At 39.9% G+C, this 15,891-nt stretch overlaps 1 protein-coding gene across 2 annotated transcripts; it reads right to left on the reverse strand.

Annotated features, from left to right (window-relative positions):
• Nucleotides 1–282: 282 nt before the first annotated feature.
• On the reverse strand, nt 283–15,812 carry slc25a22a (solute carrier family 25 member 22a). 2 transcript variants are annotated; one of them, XM_088996372.1, is made up of 11 exons: nt 15,655–15,812; nt 8,115–8,311; nt 7,901–8,026; nt 7,758–7,813; nt 5,133–5,223; nt 4,178–4,232; nt 3,030–3,090; nt 1,141–1,285; nt 914–1,068; nt 762–837; nt 283–672 (listed from the first exon to the last, which is right to left on the reverse strand). In XM_088996372.1, exons 2-11 carry the CDS (start codon nt 8,132–8,134, stop codon nt 519–521), a joined length of 939 nt encoding a protein of 312 aa, XP_088852498.1. In that variant the 5' UTR covers nt 8,135–8,311; nt 15,655–15,812; the 3' UTR covers nt 283–518. The 2 variants fall into 2 exon arrangements, with proteins under 2 accessions (XP_088852498.1, XP_088852499.1); XM_088996373.1 differs by lacking the exon at nt 15,655–15,812 and adding an exon at nt 13,318–13,457.
• Between the last annotated feature and the right edge of the window lie 79 nt (nt 15,813–15,891).

Raw genomic sequence — 15,891 nt, forward strand, 5'->3', positions numbered from 1 at the left:
TTTATATTTTTCAGCAGTGTGTTTCGAGACATCAGCATTGAGGAATGTCCCGAATTACCATTAATTAATAAAAATTACCATATATGCGCTCATAATTTATGGTACGTGCACTATTCTATTTGTATTGTGTGATTCGTCTATTTCATTTGAAGACTGATGTCATAACTAATCCAGTCAACAGGATCTTGCAAAACTGCAGCAACCAAGGGCAGTCAGCCTACTTTGAAATTTCAAGAATCATAATATAAAATGAGATCATTTCTAACAATAAATTATACAACCTTAAAAATCCAAGCTGACGCTTGTGGCTTGATATTGGGGTTGATATGCGCCGGCGCAGGCAGCAAACAGAGGCTCCCTCATACATGATTCGGACATTCAAGACAATAAATTTGAAACAAAGTGCAGCACACCATCATGAAAAATACAAACAGATAGATCTGTAAGAATGAGATGACTTCTCACGCATGTGGATGTGTGATGTGACTGGGTAGGAAAGGCAGACAAGGATGTGCTTCCTAGTTGTCCCTTTTAGGCAAGAAGCCAAGGATAAACTCCCCCACGCCCAAGAAGTAGACCACCTGGGCGATGCCGAAGAGAGGGGCAATCACCAAGGCTCGGCAGTAGGCCCCCTTTAGAAAGGCTGACGGGCCTTCGTTGCGCAAGATTTTCCTGGAAACCGCGGAATGACAAGGCATTATTCAAACTGGAGCGCAAGTTGTGCTGTGTCCGTGACAGCAGTAAAGACACATTGAGGTCACCTGATGCAGTCAGTCACTCCGCTGTAGGTGTCCTCTGTGCTGCCCCGGCTCAAAGACTGAAGTCTTGTTTTTATGACTGCAATGCAGAGAGTTCAGGTCAGAACATCAGGACGGCTCAAGTCGCATCAATTACACTCAGAATTGCGACTCACCGTCGACCGGGTTGACTGCAACGGCCGCCGTGCTCCCCGCTAAGCAGCCCGATATGAAGGACACGTAAAAAGGAGCGGGTCCTTCTGCACCCCGCTTTCCAAAGTTATTCAGATTAGCAAAAAGAGGGAAGTAGATGATGGAGAATGGAACATCCCTGGGGCATAGAAGACAATTTGAAATGCTTAGCATGACTAACATTTATACCGCTATGCCAGCTTGGTTTTACCTGAGCAACGTGGCGCCAAGGCCCTTGTATAATCCAGCAATTCCTTTTTCCCTCAGTAATTGCCTGGTGAGCTGCATTGCAGTTGGCGACTTAGGTTCCACGGTGCCAGCTGGAACCAACTCCGGCATCAGCTTCCTCTGCGCCGCTGAGCAGCACAAGAAATAATTACAAGAGAAGACCATTGTAATAGGAAAAATCGGGTTAGAATTATTTGTGGGCTGCTTCAATTCATATCTAACTTTCTCACTTTCTACTCTAGTCTTGATTAACTCATCCACTGCCAGACATGTGCAAAAATGTGTCCACTCAAGTGCCAGGGCTGTTGTCATTGCCATTTGAATTCCAGGACCCACAGAATGTTGAGTTTTAGGACTATGTAAACATTAAATGCAGTGTAAGAAACCTTAGACTCTCTTCTTTCATCAGAAAAGACTTCATTCCTAAATTATATGGGTCTGGAGTTGTATGAGCTTGAATGAGGGTGGCTGTCCAAAGTATAATGCAACATGGAAAAAAAGGGAAATGATGCCCACTTGTGGAAGGGAAATAAGGTTGCATCAAGGTCTGGCCAGCGCTTTATTGGCACACAAACAAGAAAAAAAACTGAACAATTTTGGGAATGGCGCTCTACGTCATATTTTCAATTCCTGAATAAATTAGTGAATGGCAGTGAATGAGTTAAGTTGTGTAGTCTGGTGTCGCTTTTTAAAAAAAGATATGGACCAATTTGAAAGTGCAACTTCTTCAGTGTATATGTGGAAATTGCCTGGATATTTTCCATATTTGTAACAGAAATGCTTAGGGACATTTCATCATCACAATGTGCTTGATCTGTTTATGGTTTACGGGGTTTGCTTAGTGGAAAGGAATTTCAAGCTGTACTTTAACTGTAATGTGAGGGATGATGCTTAACTCATTCACTGCCATTCCCGAATGTATTCGGGAATTGAAAAGCATGACATAAAGCGCCATTCCAGAATTTGTTCTTTTTTTTTGTTGCGGGCGATGGGGCGGGGGGTGCGTTTGAAGCTTCAGTCAGCAGGGCCAGCATGTACCTTTTGAATTAACTATTTTTTTCTGATGAAAGAAGAGAGTCTAAGGTTTCTTACGCTGCATTGAATGTTTATGTAGTCCAAAAACTCTATATTCTGTGGGTCCTGAAATTTCAGTGAAAATGACAAAAACCCTGGCATTGGAGTGTACACAAATTTGCTCATCTACTGGCAGTGAATGAGGCTCAACATACTAATTTGGATTGTACCGTATGGGTACCGTTTCGAGGCTAGAAAATGAATGCAATAAAAAATACCCTCAGGCATTTCTAGAAACAAAGAATTTTTGCTCAGTTACACACTATTGAAGAGTTATATGGTATTTAAATATTCATCCACTTTCAGATGTTTCTTCTCATTAGGGATGCAGGTGAGCAGCAATCTAGCCAAGTTGACTTTGGGCAAGAGGCGGGGTTCACTCGCTTCCTCTAACCTTCTCAGAACAAGAGAAAACCCTAAAATGTCCATATATGTGAAAATAAATGTGAACTGTTGCTTTTGCAGTCTGATTGGCTGGCAACCAGGCCAAGGTTTACTCTGTCTCACCAAAAGGCAGTTGCAACAGACTTTACTTCACTCAGAATCGAATGAAAATAGGCACTCAAGAAAATGGATTAGTGTTATTACTATTATCATAATGAAAATATATTAACACAAAAAGTTATTGTTTTCCAAATTAATTTGGGTGGGGGGGAAGAATTTTTAACCTGGTTGCAAGTTGCAGACTCCTTGCAAATGAAAGCAAGGTGCAATCTCCTTAAAAGTCCACAAGGGGACACTATTTCTCTTAATATTGCATCAACATCCGAGATTAAAAAATTCATAACGACCTCTTACCAATACGTCCAGCATCTTGGAGCTGAATTTTCAACATCTCCATAGGAGTAGTGACAATAACCTATAACGAAATACAGTTTACATGTTAAAAGCACAGGATATCTATATTTTTTTCAACATAAAGTGATTCTAATCACGGCTACGAACCTATTTGTCCAATAGTTAACTTTTAATTTAACTCATTCACTGCCATTCACAAATTTATTCAAGAATTGAAAATATGACGTCATTCTCAAATTTGTTTGGGTTTTGTTTTGCGATTATAAAAAGATTACATTGTATTTATAAGTGCCTTTCAAAACTCTCAAGGATGTTTTACATGATAAGTTTTCATGCTTGAGTGCCGATAAAGCACTGGTCATGGCCTCTGGCAATGTTTTTTTTTCTTTTCCACAAGGGGGCAGCATTTCCCTTTTTTCCATGTTTGCACTTTGTTCCAGCTTCAGCTGTTGTTAAAGCCCTATCGATATAAATGTATTGCATTGTATTTTGGACAGCCGCCCTCATTTCAAGCTCATTTTACTCCAGACCCATACAATAAAGGAACTAACTCTTTTTTTCTGATGAAAGAAGAGAATCTAAGGTTTTTTTACACTGCATTGAATGCTTATGTGGTCCGAAAACTCAATATTCTGTGGGTCTTGGAATTCAAGTGACAATGAGAAAAACCCTGGCACTGGAGTGGACACAGTTTTGCACATCATCTGGCAGTGAATGAGTTAACCTAAGCTAAATTGTTTTCTTTTTCACCTAAAAAAGGGGTAACTATTGAAGTGGATTTAGAGTACGACGGTCGTGTTAGTAGCTACAATCTTAAACCGAGGTAAACTATATTTAATCTAATCATGTTCTTTGGTGAGGCTTGAAGCTGTTGCCCTCATTGACAATAAGCATTTGCTTTGGTGTCTCTCAGTGGACCTACGCAAGCAAAAGAGAGCTTAGATATCATCCGGAAACAAGATTTAACATCACAGTCCGAAGAAAAACAGTCCAATTCAGTTACATATGGTGTTGAGTAATTGTTGCTGATGGCAAAGACAAACGACGGAGAGATTTGGTGTTGAACAGATCACGGCAATGCCCAAGGTTGCAGCAGTTCCAGATGGAGAATAGCAGGATGCCATTCGAGCGCCACCGCAATTACTCACCTGGCAAGTGCCTGCGCCGCACCCAGCCAGCATCTCTTTAGGTAAGGTGAGCTTTCTGGGGAAATAATTAGTAAATCAATACAAACGTGAAATGAGATTTAAGGCAAGAGTCAATGTAAGATTTATTTATGTAGTTGAAAATAGATTTTTCACCACCTATGAATCTATGTCTGTCATTCAACGGGCCAGACACACAGGAGGATAAATAATTAACAAGCTGCTTGGTTAGTCAAGTCAATCATTTATCAGTCTGAATGTATGTCACATGGAAGGAGACACGGTGTTATCTCATGAGGGACAGGATCATATAACTGCAAGTTAATATGATATGTGGAGTTGTAAATAGGATTACAGAGTGGATTACTTGTGTCTTGTATACAAGTAACTCTATACCTCAACTGTTGCTATGCAATTTTTGGCACAAATGTTGCCTGGAAGCTGAATTCTCGTGATATTTGTGAGTTTACAAAAACCCAGAGAATCCATCGTGTTCCAAGCACACTGATTTTACACACTGCAATTCATCAATGTATTGGTTGATTAATTAATTTATTATGCCCTTTACCCACATTGCAAAAAACGACTGTCACTCAAAGCCATGATGCCTTCCATGCCAATTATCGAGATAACAGGAGACAGCTGCTCAAAGCAAAGCGCTGATGACATCACCGTCTGTTGCCATGATTGGTCAAAAAAGTTTGATAGACGTGAACATGTTGTATCATCGTCCAATCAGCTCAAAGTATTGCCCTGAATGTCCCGCCTTTCCCAAGCAGATCACATCGGGGCAGTATTGGACTGATGATATGGATTGGATTGGATTTGCCTTTATTAGTCTCTCAGTGGAGAAATAAATATAAACAACTTGGGGACCAAATGAGTCACCTTACATGCTAGCAATCATGTGAATCACTTTGTGAATGATAAACGGTCTGGAAGGGCATGAATCGCTCACCCATCCTTGGAGAGGTGATGCCTAAAGAAGTCATTGGCAGCCAATTTGATGGCTTTCTCCGGCGTAACAAGAGTCAAGTTCACCGCCGCTCCTGGGGAGGAAGAAGTAGCAAAGCAGAAATAGGAAGCAAGAAGAAGAGGAAGTCATGGAGGGGGGTGGGGGAGGTTTATATTCTATTTCCAAACTTAGAGGAACTTCCCAATTTAAATTCCCTGAATGTTGTACAAGTAAGATTTCAGACATACTCATTAGGAGAAAAAAAAAAAAAACAATGAACACTAATTGGCTTTCACTTGTTCAGGTGCATCTCAATAAATTGGCATGTTTTTAATAGTTTATTTCAATTAACTCTTTCACAAATTTATTCGGGAATTGAAAATATGACGAAGAGCGCCATTCCCGAATTTATTTTGGAAATTAAAAGTGTGACGTGGAGCGCCATTACCCAATTTCTTCGGGTTTTGGTTATTCTTGTGGAAGGGTGCGTTTAAAGCTTTGGTCAGACCTCTGGCAATGTTTTTCCCTCCTGCGAGGAGGCAGCATTTGTACATAATTTAGGAATTACCTCTCTATTTTTTCTGATGAAAGAAGAGAGTCTAATGTTTCTCACGCTGCATTGAATGATTATGTGTGTGTGTATATATATATATATATATATATATGTTGATAAAGTGCTGGTCAGACCTCTGGTAATGTTTTTCCCTTCCATTAGGGGGCAGCATTTGCCTTTTATCCATGTTAATAATAATAATACATTTCATTTATAAGTGTCTTTCAAAACTCTCAAGGACACTTTACAGTCACAGGATATATTTTTCTGGGGGTGAGCAGCTGCAGCCGCACGCGCCAGCGTTAACTCACCCCGATTTGTTACAGCGTCAGCTGTTGTTTATGCACTATACATGTATAAATCAATATGTATGTGTTGTATTTTGTACAGCCACCCCCATTTGAAGCTTAGATAACTCCAGACCCATATAACTTAGGAATTAACTATTTTTTCTGATGAAAGAAGAGAGTCTCAGGTGTCTAACGCTGTATTGAATGTTTATGTAGTCCTTAAAAATCAATATTCTGTGGGTCCTACAATTTGAATGAAAATGACAAGAACCCTGGCACTGGAGTGGACACATTTTTGCACATCGTCTGGCAGTGAATGAGTTAAACAGGTGTTTCATTATCACTGTTTTTCAGGAGACAGAACCTGCCTTGTTCACATTAATTTCTACACTATAATCAGCAGCTCGTGCTTCATTTAATTCTTTGTACTGCCTGATGCACTGAGCACTGGTACTCCACTTTATGGGATACAGCGATACCTCGGTTTACGAACCCCTTGGCTTACGAACTTTTCGGTTTACGAATGATAAATTTATGAAAATTTTACCTTGGCATACAAACTTTTTTCGAGATACACACGGAGCTGCCTCAATGAGTGATGTGTCGTTCGCGAACGAGCCCGTTCTTCTAACAACAAAATGGCAGCCGACTGTTTTAGTCCTCTATTCCCCACCCCCAGTCTTCGGTTAAAGCCACGTGATTGGTCAAGAACGCAGCAGTGGGGGGGGGGGTTACTGATAGAGAGTGATGCCCTTCTCCAAAAAGAAAATGGCTGCCGACTTTTTTTCCTCTATTCCCCGCTCCGAGTCTTCGGTTAAAGCCACGTGATTGGTCAAGAACGCAGCAGTGAGGGGAGGCGGTTTAAACAATAAACAGACAGGCAGACGACAGTGAGAGAGTTTCAACTTTGAAAGTTCAAAGGCAGAGTGTAGACTGGAAGGTTAAAATATCCCATCAATCAGGCTCCACAAACAACCCGCACAAGCCATCTGTACACTTGATGCAAAAAGCTATCAACCCAGCTAAACAAAACACAATTAATGAGGAACTAGAAAAAATTATCACAGAGAAAGCACCTACAAGGGATCATTCCTCAAGATGGTGAAAGAAGGTTACGTTCCTCATCAAGTGTTTGAAGCTGAGGCCACTCCATTCCATCAAGCCATCAACGACCATCACAAAGGTCAATAAAACCACTTTATTATACAGTACAGTTTATTTCTTTAATTATAATACCATAGCACATTTATTATACATAAAATAAGGTATATTTTGTTTAGTTTTAAGGCTGAGAAAATTATAAAGTAGAAAATTGTTTTATGGGGACCTGGGAATGGATTATTCTCATTTTAATGGTCTCCTATGGGAAATTAATCTTTGGGATACATACTTTTCACCTTACACACTCTGTTTGGGAACCAATTAAGTTTGTAAGCCAAGGTATCACTGTACTTCCAAAAAAATGGCACATATGAAGACCATCCTGAGATTCAGAACTGTCTTGAGTCAAGTCCTGCGATTGGGAGGTATTTTCGAATGTAACCATGGTGAGACATGGGAATTTTGCGGGTGATGAGCTCTAATGTTCATGGTCTCGTTGTTTTGTGAAAACAAATCCTGAAAACATGCATGGGATAAGTGATGCTAAATAAGGTTTTGACCAGCAATCCGGAATTTATTGCGTTTGACCTGTTATTACCTTCATTAGTCATTCGATTTCATGTCCTTTGACTCTTGCTTTCCTAAATCTTATCTCATGTTTTTCCCTTAAACTTCCAAACTCACCTCTGTACATCCCAAAGTAGCCCTCTGACCGGATGGTCTTGATAAGGCAGTCTGACCTAGAATATTTTCAAAAAAAACATTACACGAGGAACGTTCCACAAAAAAAGCTGATGTCGGGTCTTCTGCGAAAAGATAAGACATACATGCTGGTGTAAAGGCGAGATCCATTTTGCTGGTTTTGCAAGCGAGTCTTGGCCAAGTCGATGGGAAACACGCAAGTAACTCCAATTAGCCCAGCGACACCCCCATTGATCAATTTGGCAGGCAAACTAGACGAAGAGACAAAAGCATGAATGAGTGAGATAAAAAAAAAAAAACAAAGGCCAAAGTGCTGCTGTCGTTCTGGCACAGCCTTACCTGATCTGCTTGTCAGCCATTTATATGAAACCCTGGCTCCTCACTGTTGTGTCAACGTGTCTGTTAAATGTGAGCGGTAGCGGCAGTCGTAATATAAATTAGGTTGTTTGTTTCAGAAGGCTCTTTGAGTCAAGTGTGATTGTAGATTCCAAAAGATTCTGCTTTGTCTTGTTGTTGTAGGTCAAGTTGGGGGAGATCTGAAACAAAATGCAGAGATTTCAATCAATTAAATGGTGCATTTGGAAGGATTGAAAAAAGTTGTATATTAATAGTGATTCCACTACTACACTAATGTAATCCCCGATTACAAGAATCCAAAATATACAAGGTCTTCTCAAAATAATGTGCACCATTTCTTGCTCAAAAAGAAATGTGTAAAAATTGTTAAATGTTAAAATTAAGTTTAGGCTTCATATAAGTTTAATGTTTTACTGTTTCTTTTTACAGGGTGACATTCGCCAGAGAAGAAAAGGCATTTTGGGTGTGAGAATGTGCTCAAACATAATCAAACAACACTGTGTTACAATGGATATTAAAAAAAAACAACAACAATAACTGGAAAGCAGGATGAAAACAAAGAAAATGTGTGTCGTGTTGTAGAGTGTGTCGGTTGATCATTTATGAAGCTTAGTGAAATCAGCTTTAAAATCTATTTCCATCAGAATATGTGGCAGAATTTTTATTTTATATATGTATTTATATATTGGTCCTCATTTTCATTTCATTTGCTTTGGACATGTTCTCACTCAAATATCACCTGCACTTATTATGGAAGATCTTGACATATCGCATTAAATTGTGCTCAGAATAAAGTGTCCTTGAGAGTTTTGAAAGGCGCTGAGAAATTAAATGTATTATTATTATTATTATTATTATTATTAGTAGTAGTAGTAGTAGTAGTAGTAGTAGTAGTAGTAGTAGTAGTAACAGTATTATTATTATTATTATTATTATTATTATTATTATTATTATTATTATTATTATTATTATTATTATTATTATTATTATTATTAAAAGCCTTATCAGATTGGATTTGCCTTTATTGGTCTCGAAATGGAGAAAAGTACATTTTATTTTATCCAACAAACATCTATGTGTTTTGACTGTAAATATTTGTTTTAGAATATGTTTTTTCCAGATAGTGTACTTTAACTCATTCACTGCCATACAATGTGCAAATATGTGGCCACTCCAGTGCCAGGGTTTTTGTCATTTTCACTGACGTAGCAGTACCCACAGAATATTGAGTTTTAGGACTACATAAATTACTCAATGCAGTGTAAAAAAACAAGTCTCTCTTCTTTCTTCAGAAAAAAAAGTTTAAAAAAAAAACGATTATTTTGATCTTACTTGGCTCTAGAGCAGGGGTCGGGAACCTATGGCTCGCGAGCCATACATGGCTCTTTTGATGATTGCATATGGCTCGCCGATAAAACTAAATACATATTGTCGTTTTTTTCGACGTTCATTTCCCGTTGGGGCTGCAGTTGGTGGAAAGCGCAATTTTGATTGGATGACACTGACCTAGAATGGCCGAAAGCGCCATTTTGATTGGATGATAGTGGCCGTCATGTTGAAACAGGTAAACACCTCTTTAAATGAGCCCAACTAGTGCACTTCAGCGTGAATGCACCGGAGCATTAGAGGAGAGAAAATGTTCTCATTGTAATTTGCAATGAAACAACACCATCGATGGATGAAACAGTCGAATGTCAGCGACATTTTAACAAGCCCCATGTTAACGTTAGCATCAACATTCTTCTGCGAGAAGTAGATTGCAGATAGCAAGGGTGGAAGCTTATGAGCCGTGTGCAGGCTAGCTAGCAGTAACTTCGCCTCTGGACCGGCAAATTGAATTTCATTCCGATCGTTTGCCTGGATTTTTACCAATCACGAGGAACGGAAAACCATTCATGTTAACGGTGAGTACTATCACAAAGTTATTTTAAATAATACATTCTGATATTTTGTTGAAAAGTGGCCGCGCAGGTGTGTGTGTGTGCGCGCGAGCGTTTGTATGTGCACGCGCGCATGCGTGTGTCTCTCACTGAAAAACATTTAGAAATACAGTAAAGTCTCGTTATATCGATATTCTCGGGAGTCCGAAAAATATCGATATAACCGGGAATATCGATATATCCGACCCTGCCCGCATGTAATTTTCTCCTTGCGTGCATAGAAATAGTATCGATATAACCGGGACTATCGATATATCCGATATCGATATAACAAGACTTTACTGTATTTTACTTTTATGGCTCTCTTAGTCAAAAAGGTTCCCGACCACTGCTCTAGAGTTATCTGCATTGAAAGTCGGGGTGGCTGTACAAAAGGCAAATGCTGCTCCCTGTGAAGGGAAAAACATTGTCAGAGTTCTGACCGAAGCAACAAACGGCAAAGCATGTTTTAAATTCTGTCAGCATGTAGCTCAATCCCACATGACCTTCATGTGTTATGCACGCGCACACACACACACGACACACGACAGAGGACACCATATTGTTCCAAACAACCATTTTTAGACAACACATCAATTAAGCCTCGATGTTCCCTATTTTTGACGCTGTGCTTTACTATGTGAAGATGCTTCCTCTTCTCTCTCTCAATCCTCCCCACCCCCTGTGTCCACCAATCACGAGCCAACTCCGCAGGAGACCCAAGCCCACCCCTCGCTAGGAATGCACCTCAGTCACGAGTCACGACTCCCGGCTTCTGCCAATCATAACACTGCTGAATAGTGGGTTTCTTTGTGTACAGCCCACATTAGCATCATAAGGCCGTCACACAGATTGCACAACCAGTATGGATGTTTCCATTGCAAATAAGATGAGGGCAGGTGTTGTCTAGTGTGTTTTATTTGGAGAGCTTCAAGCACACCGACCCCTGCTGCCCCTCCGCCCTCTAGGCCGGGCTCCTCCAGAGGTGGAGAAAGGACTATGTTTCTGTATCTCTGGAGTTGAAGGTGTTATACAAGGAGGGGAAACTGCCTCTGGTAACTTTTGAAAATGTTTTTACTTAGTAACAAGTTACAATCATGTTTTTCACATTGGATATATTTGAGAAGAATTAAAGCCAACACGCTTGTAATGCATTGGTAGTGAATGACATAACAAGTCTCACAGTTGAAATGCAAACGTGAAAATGCCATCAGTGACCTTCACATTTGCGCTACATTGTGTTTGGAAAAGAACACAGCGTTTTGTCATAGGATGAACCACATGAGATTCCTGTTTATTTGTTTATATGCAGTTCCATCCAGCATGATTAGGTAGAGTTGCACACGATAATGCAATATAGTCTAAATTATGCCTTCCCAAACAATAACGCTCACTTCTTACTATATTTTATTTCTTATCGTCTGATTTGAAAAAAAAGATACTGGGATTTTGCAGAGTTAGGAATTCAACAATTTCAGGACAATCAATGCCTTCATTCATGTAAACAAAATTCCAATTTAAAGGACAACCGACACCTTCGGACAAGTTGCGTCCATAATTAGTAAAATCACTTCAAATAACTTCTACTGAGCGCATTTTACAAAGATTCCACCGCATATAGCTGTATTTTATGTTTTAAGACTGCCGCTGAATATTCAGGAAGTCTTGTTTTCGAGTTGATGACGATCCCCTCAGTGACGTCACGTAGGGAACGCCCCTGACCGACAAAGCAACACACAATGCATTTTGGGCACTTTTTTTTCATCTGAAAACACTGCGTTGATCGCGTAATTAGAAGGAAAACTACATAAATAACGCGATGGTGAATCGTGTGTTTTTTCTTGTTTGGGTGCCGATAAAGCACTGGCCATGGCCTCTGGCAATGTTTTCCCTTCCACAAGAGGGCAGCATTTCCCTTTTTTTACATGTTAGCGCTTTGTTCCAGCTTATATGTATATAATATGTATGTATTGCATTGAATTTTGGACAGCCGCTCTCATTTCAAGCTCATATAACTCCAGACCCATATAATTTAGTAATTTACTTGTTTTCTGATGAAAGAAGAGTATCTAAGGTTTCTTACGGTGCATTGAATGTTTATGTAGTCCTAAAACTCAATATTCTGTGGGTCTTAGAATTCAAGTGACAAAGAATCAACCTCTGAAGATGGAGGACACTGATTCGCTGTGGCGACCCCAGAAAGGAAAAGCCGAAAGGAAGAGAAGTATTGTCCTGATAGTCAAGAATCTATGAACAAAACAAGTAGTCTTAGTGTTCAGCGTCTGCATAGTGACATCACTCGCCAACCAAATTCCAGAGGAATTCCTTTTTGAAAACAAGGCCAGAATGAATTCCCACTGGACTCCATATAAGAGCAGCACATTTCAGTGCAGCGATGAAAAAATGCCATTTTGCAACTGTGTTGTCATCTTCCTTTGTACTTGTCTGGTTGCATTGTGTCCAGATGCAGCAGAATTTAAAAAAGGGAGGGGAAATGTCTGGTGTAAGGTAATTTATAAACTAAATGTATTATGATTATTATTAATTAGGATCTAAATAGCAATGCACTCTGTCACTACCTACAGGACTGGAGGGTAATTGTATTATATTGTACACGATTTTACAGTCAACAAACATTTTAGGTATGTTGCGGCACGATGAGGATTGTGAAAGGACTTCAACCCTCAAAGCAACACACATATTGTAAAGGTTGCCCCCCATCCCACAAAAAAGATAAGAACTGATGAGTAAACAATTAGAGTGATTGTGAAAGTAGTCTGCTGCAGAACCTTGAACTCGGGCACTTTAAGCACCCATTGAAGACGTTCAATAAAACTGCTGAGTCTGTCCACTGACTGGCAGATAACTCTTGCTCTCACTCTTGTTCATTATTTCGACAATAAGCTCACAATACTTCAAACGCAATAGGGACAGCAAGAGGAGGAAAAACAAAATGTCATAATATCAAAAGACAAAAAAGAAAAAGCACAGTTTAGTATGACATGTTGATTGAAAGGTTGTATAAATGTGCACATTTCCCCAAGTATGTACATATAGAAGTGTCCTCCTTCCAAAACCTAAAGTCACATTGAGATTTCAATGGTGGCGCAGATAAGAGAACAAAATGATGACACAGCATAGCAGAGACATTTGATTAAATCAGCTCTGTCTTGCAAAAAGAAGAAAAATATCACTGCAATATAAATAAAAATCTGGAGCCAAATTTACCTCTGGTGACTTTACAAGGCAAATCATTTTTTACTCACTCAAATGAGAATATGTCGTGCGTCACGCCTCCTTGGCTGCTTTTCTGTCCTCGTGTGGTAAACGGTGGAAGAGGACCCTCATACATTGACAGTGTAACTTGGTAAATCATTACAGATACTGGCCCTGCACCAAGGCAATCACATGAGCGTGCCTTGACACAAAACCGTAGGTAAAAAAGCCAAAAAAAAACTACTGTAAATTACTACAGAAAACATGAGGCAGACTCCTTAAAAACCATCAGGGATGTTTTTGTAATCGTCTGATAAAGCAACATTTCATCGAATGACCTCATTGTGTTTATTTTTCAAATCACATCTGGGGACCTAATGTACTTCATTAATAAGTTTAGCGGAACATCGCACAGAATGTTGATATAAATTTGGGAATGGCAGTGAATAAGTTAAGTGTTCAGAAAAAAAATCATTTCATTGATTAAATTTTTTCAATTAATTGACCTTTTCACTGGTTATCAGAATTGTATTATTTAATATTGGAAGGGTCTTAATATAAATAAATAAATAAATACATACATAAATACATATCTAATATTAGGCCCACGTTACCTCCCACTAAATAGCGAAAAATAAATAACCACAACTGTGATATCATAACAACGCCAAAAGGTGAACAGAGCTACATTAGGTTTTGCTGGATGCACAGATTATCGTTAGCTAAAAATCATTAATTTCTAATAAATAGCAGTAACCTGACAGGTTGGTGTTTTTTTATGTTTTAGAGGTTCTGTGTTTTAGGGGTACGCTACTTACTGCTCCCGTTGAACATTTATTTGCTGTAGCAGTTGGTACAGTTGTTGTTATCCATGTTTTTATGACTACATGTGAAATGCGCTATTTTTGGAGAACACGGCAGAAACAAGGGATGAACTATTGGTGTCACAGTTAAATCTGATTACGATTCCCTCTTGCCTCCAGCATGAGGATTATAACCAACGCATTGAAATCTCCCTTTGCAATTTCCCTCTCAGTGAGGTTGAGAGTTGTGAACTAGCCACAGCAACACATTCCCTTTATAGGTGATATGTGCTTGTTTGATTGACGAAGAAACAACAACTTCATAACAGCCCCTGCAAGGACAGTGTTGACTTTAGTCTCTCTCCTGACAGCACATATTCAGTGTCCCTTGAGGCCTTTTGACTTGCCTGCCTCTTCTTCCCCACTGCATGGATATGAAATAACAAAATGATTGTGAGTGACCCCGCCTCACAAAAAAACACACACAATAGCCAGCACTGAAGCATCTGGTTTCACTCTAGAGACGACAGTAAAAACCTGGGATGACCTCAATGACTTTCAGACAGCAAGAGCAAAGCAGTGCTAGCCATTTAAAATATGTACTATACTACTGACATTCAAAGCGCTTGCCTGGATGATTTGAGCATGCTCACCGGGGCGGTTGCATACAGATTCAACAGGGGAAATGTGCAAAAGAGGACAAATGTTGCATAAAACTTCCTCACAGGATGTCACCCAAGAACAAGAATGGTCTGGCTCATCAATAATTTCTTGCCTGCAGGAATGTTCTGCAGGGCCAGCAAGCCTCCTTATAAACCATAAGCCAAGACTGGTGGTGAGGCAAGATTGTTGGCCAACTAAAACCAGCAATTATTGTTAAATCTCTCCCACTGCCATGACTTCTCCAGTCAGCTGATTATGTCTGCGTAGGCTCTCAGTCGTACATGAGTGGTCCAACTGATTATGCAAAGCAATTTGGTTACACTTTGTGATAGGGTAGTTTTGTATACAGTACTTAGAACCTGAAGGAGTGACAGAATGAGTGACAGAATGAGTGAGAAAATGAGAAGGGTGAGCTCACAATTCATGACTAGCAAGCTTCCTCCCCACTCACATCACACAACAGAGTCGCTACAGAGGGGAGGAAGCCGGCAAAAAACGACCAGAGACATATGTCAATGAAATACTGTACTACAGTTGAACGTTGAAACACATTTATCACAAAGCAGACCGAAAAACCTGCCCCAATGTACTCCGAATTCGTCGTATATGGAACACATAGTAGTAACTAATCAGAACCGTTTCTGTGTAAGATTTTTCCTCCCCCTCACGCTGCCCTTTTTTTTAATGACAGTCAAATAACGGCGAGCTTGCGTCGCGTCCCATCGCATACGCTAGGCTCTCGAGGTCTATTGAAGCTGAGCTAACTCTTTCGCGTCGAGCATTTGCACATTTCTCCGTCCATATTACGCGGTAGTGTCATTTCTCCCGGCTATACGTTAAATATACACATGTCGATTCGAAGCATAGTGGGGTGAATGACCACCGCCACATAGTCAAAAAAGAAGACATTGAGTAACATACCACGAATATCTGTTCCCGTTAACCCCTTCTTCGATGTGAATTCAAAAGCTTCCACGCTGCGGACGCCGGTCTTGCTAGCATCTGGGAGTAAGGTAGGGATGGCTCGGAAGGTAAGGGGAGGGGGGAAGCTGGCAGTCGCTGGAAGATGACTTGGATTGAAAAAAAAAGGAAAGCGGATACATAAAAAAAGGTCCTCTAGTGGCTCTATTGTGAAAGCACACACATTTTGTAAATCAA

Source organism: Hippocampus bargibanti, linkage group LG05, assembly GCF_051943395.1.
Source record: "Hippocampus bargibanti isolate YZ-2025 linkage group LG05, ASM5194339v1, whole genome shotgun sequence".
Taxonomy (NCBI): Eukaryota; Metazoa; Chordata; class Actinopteri; order Syngnathiformes; family Syngnathidae; genus Hippocampus; species Hippocampus bargibanti.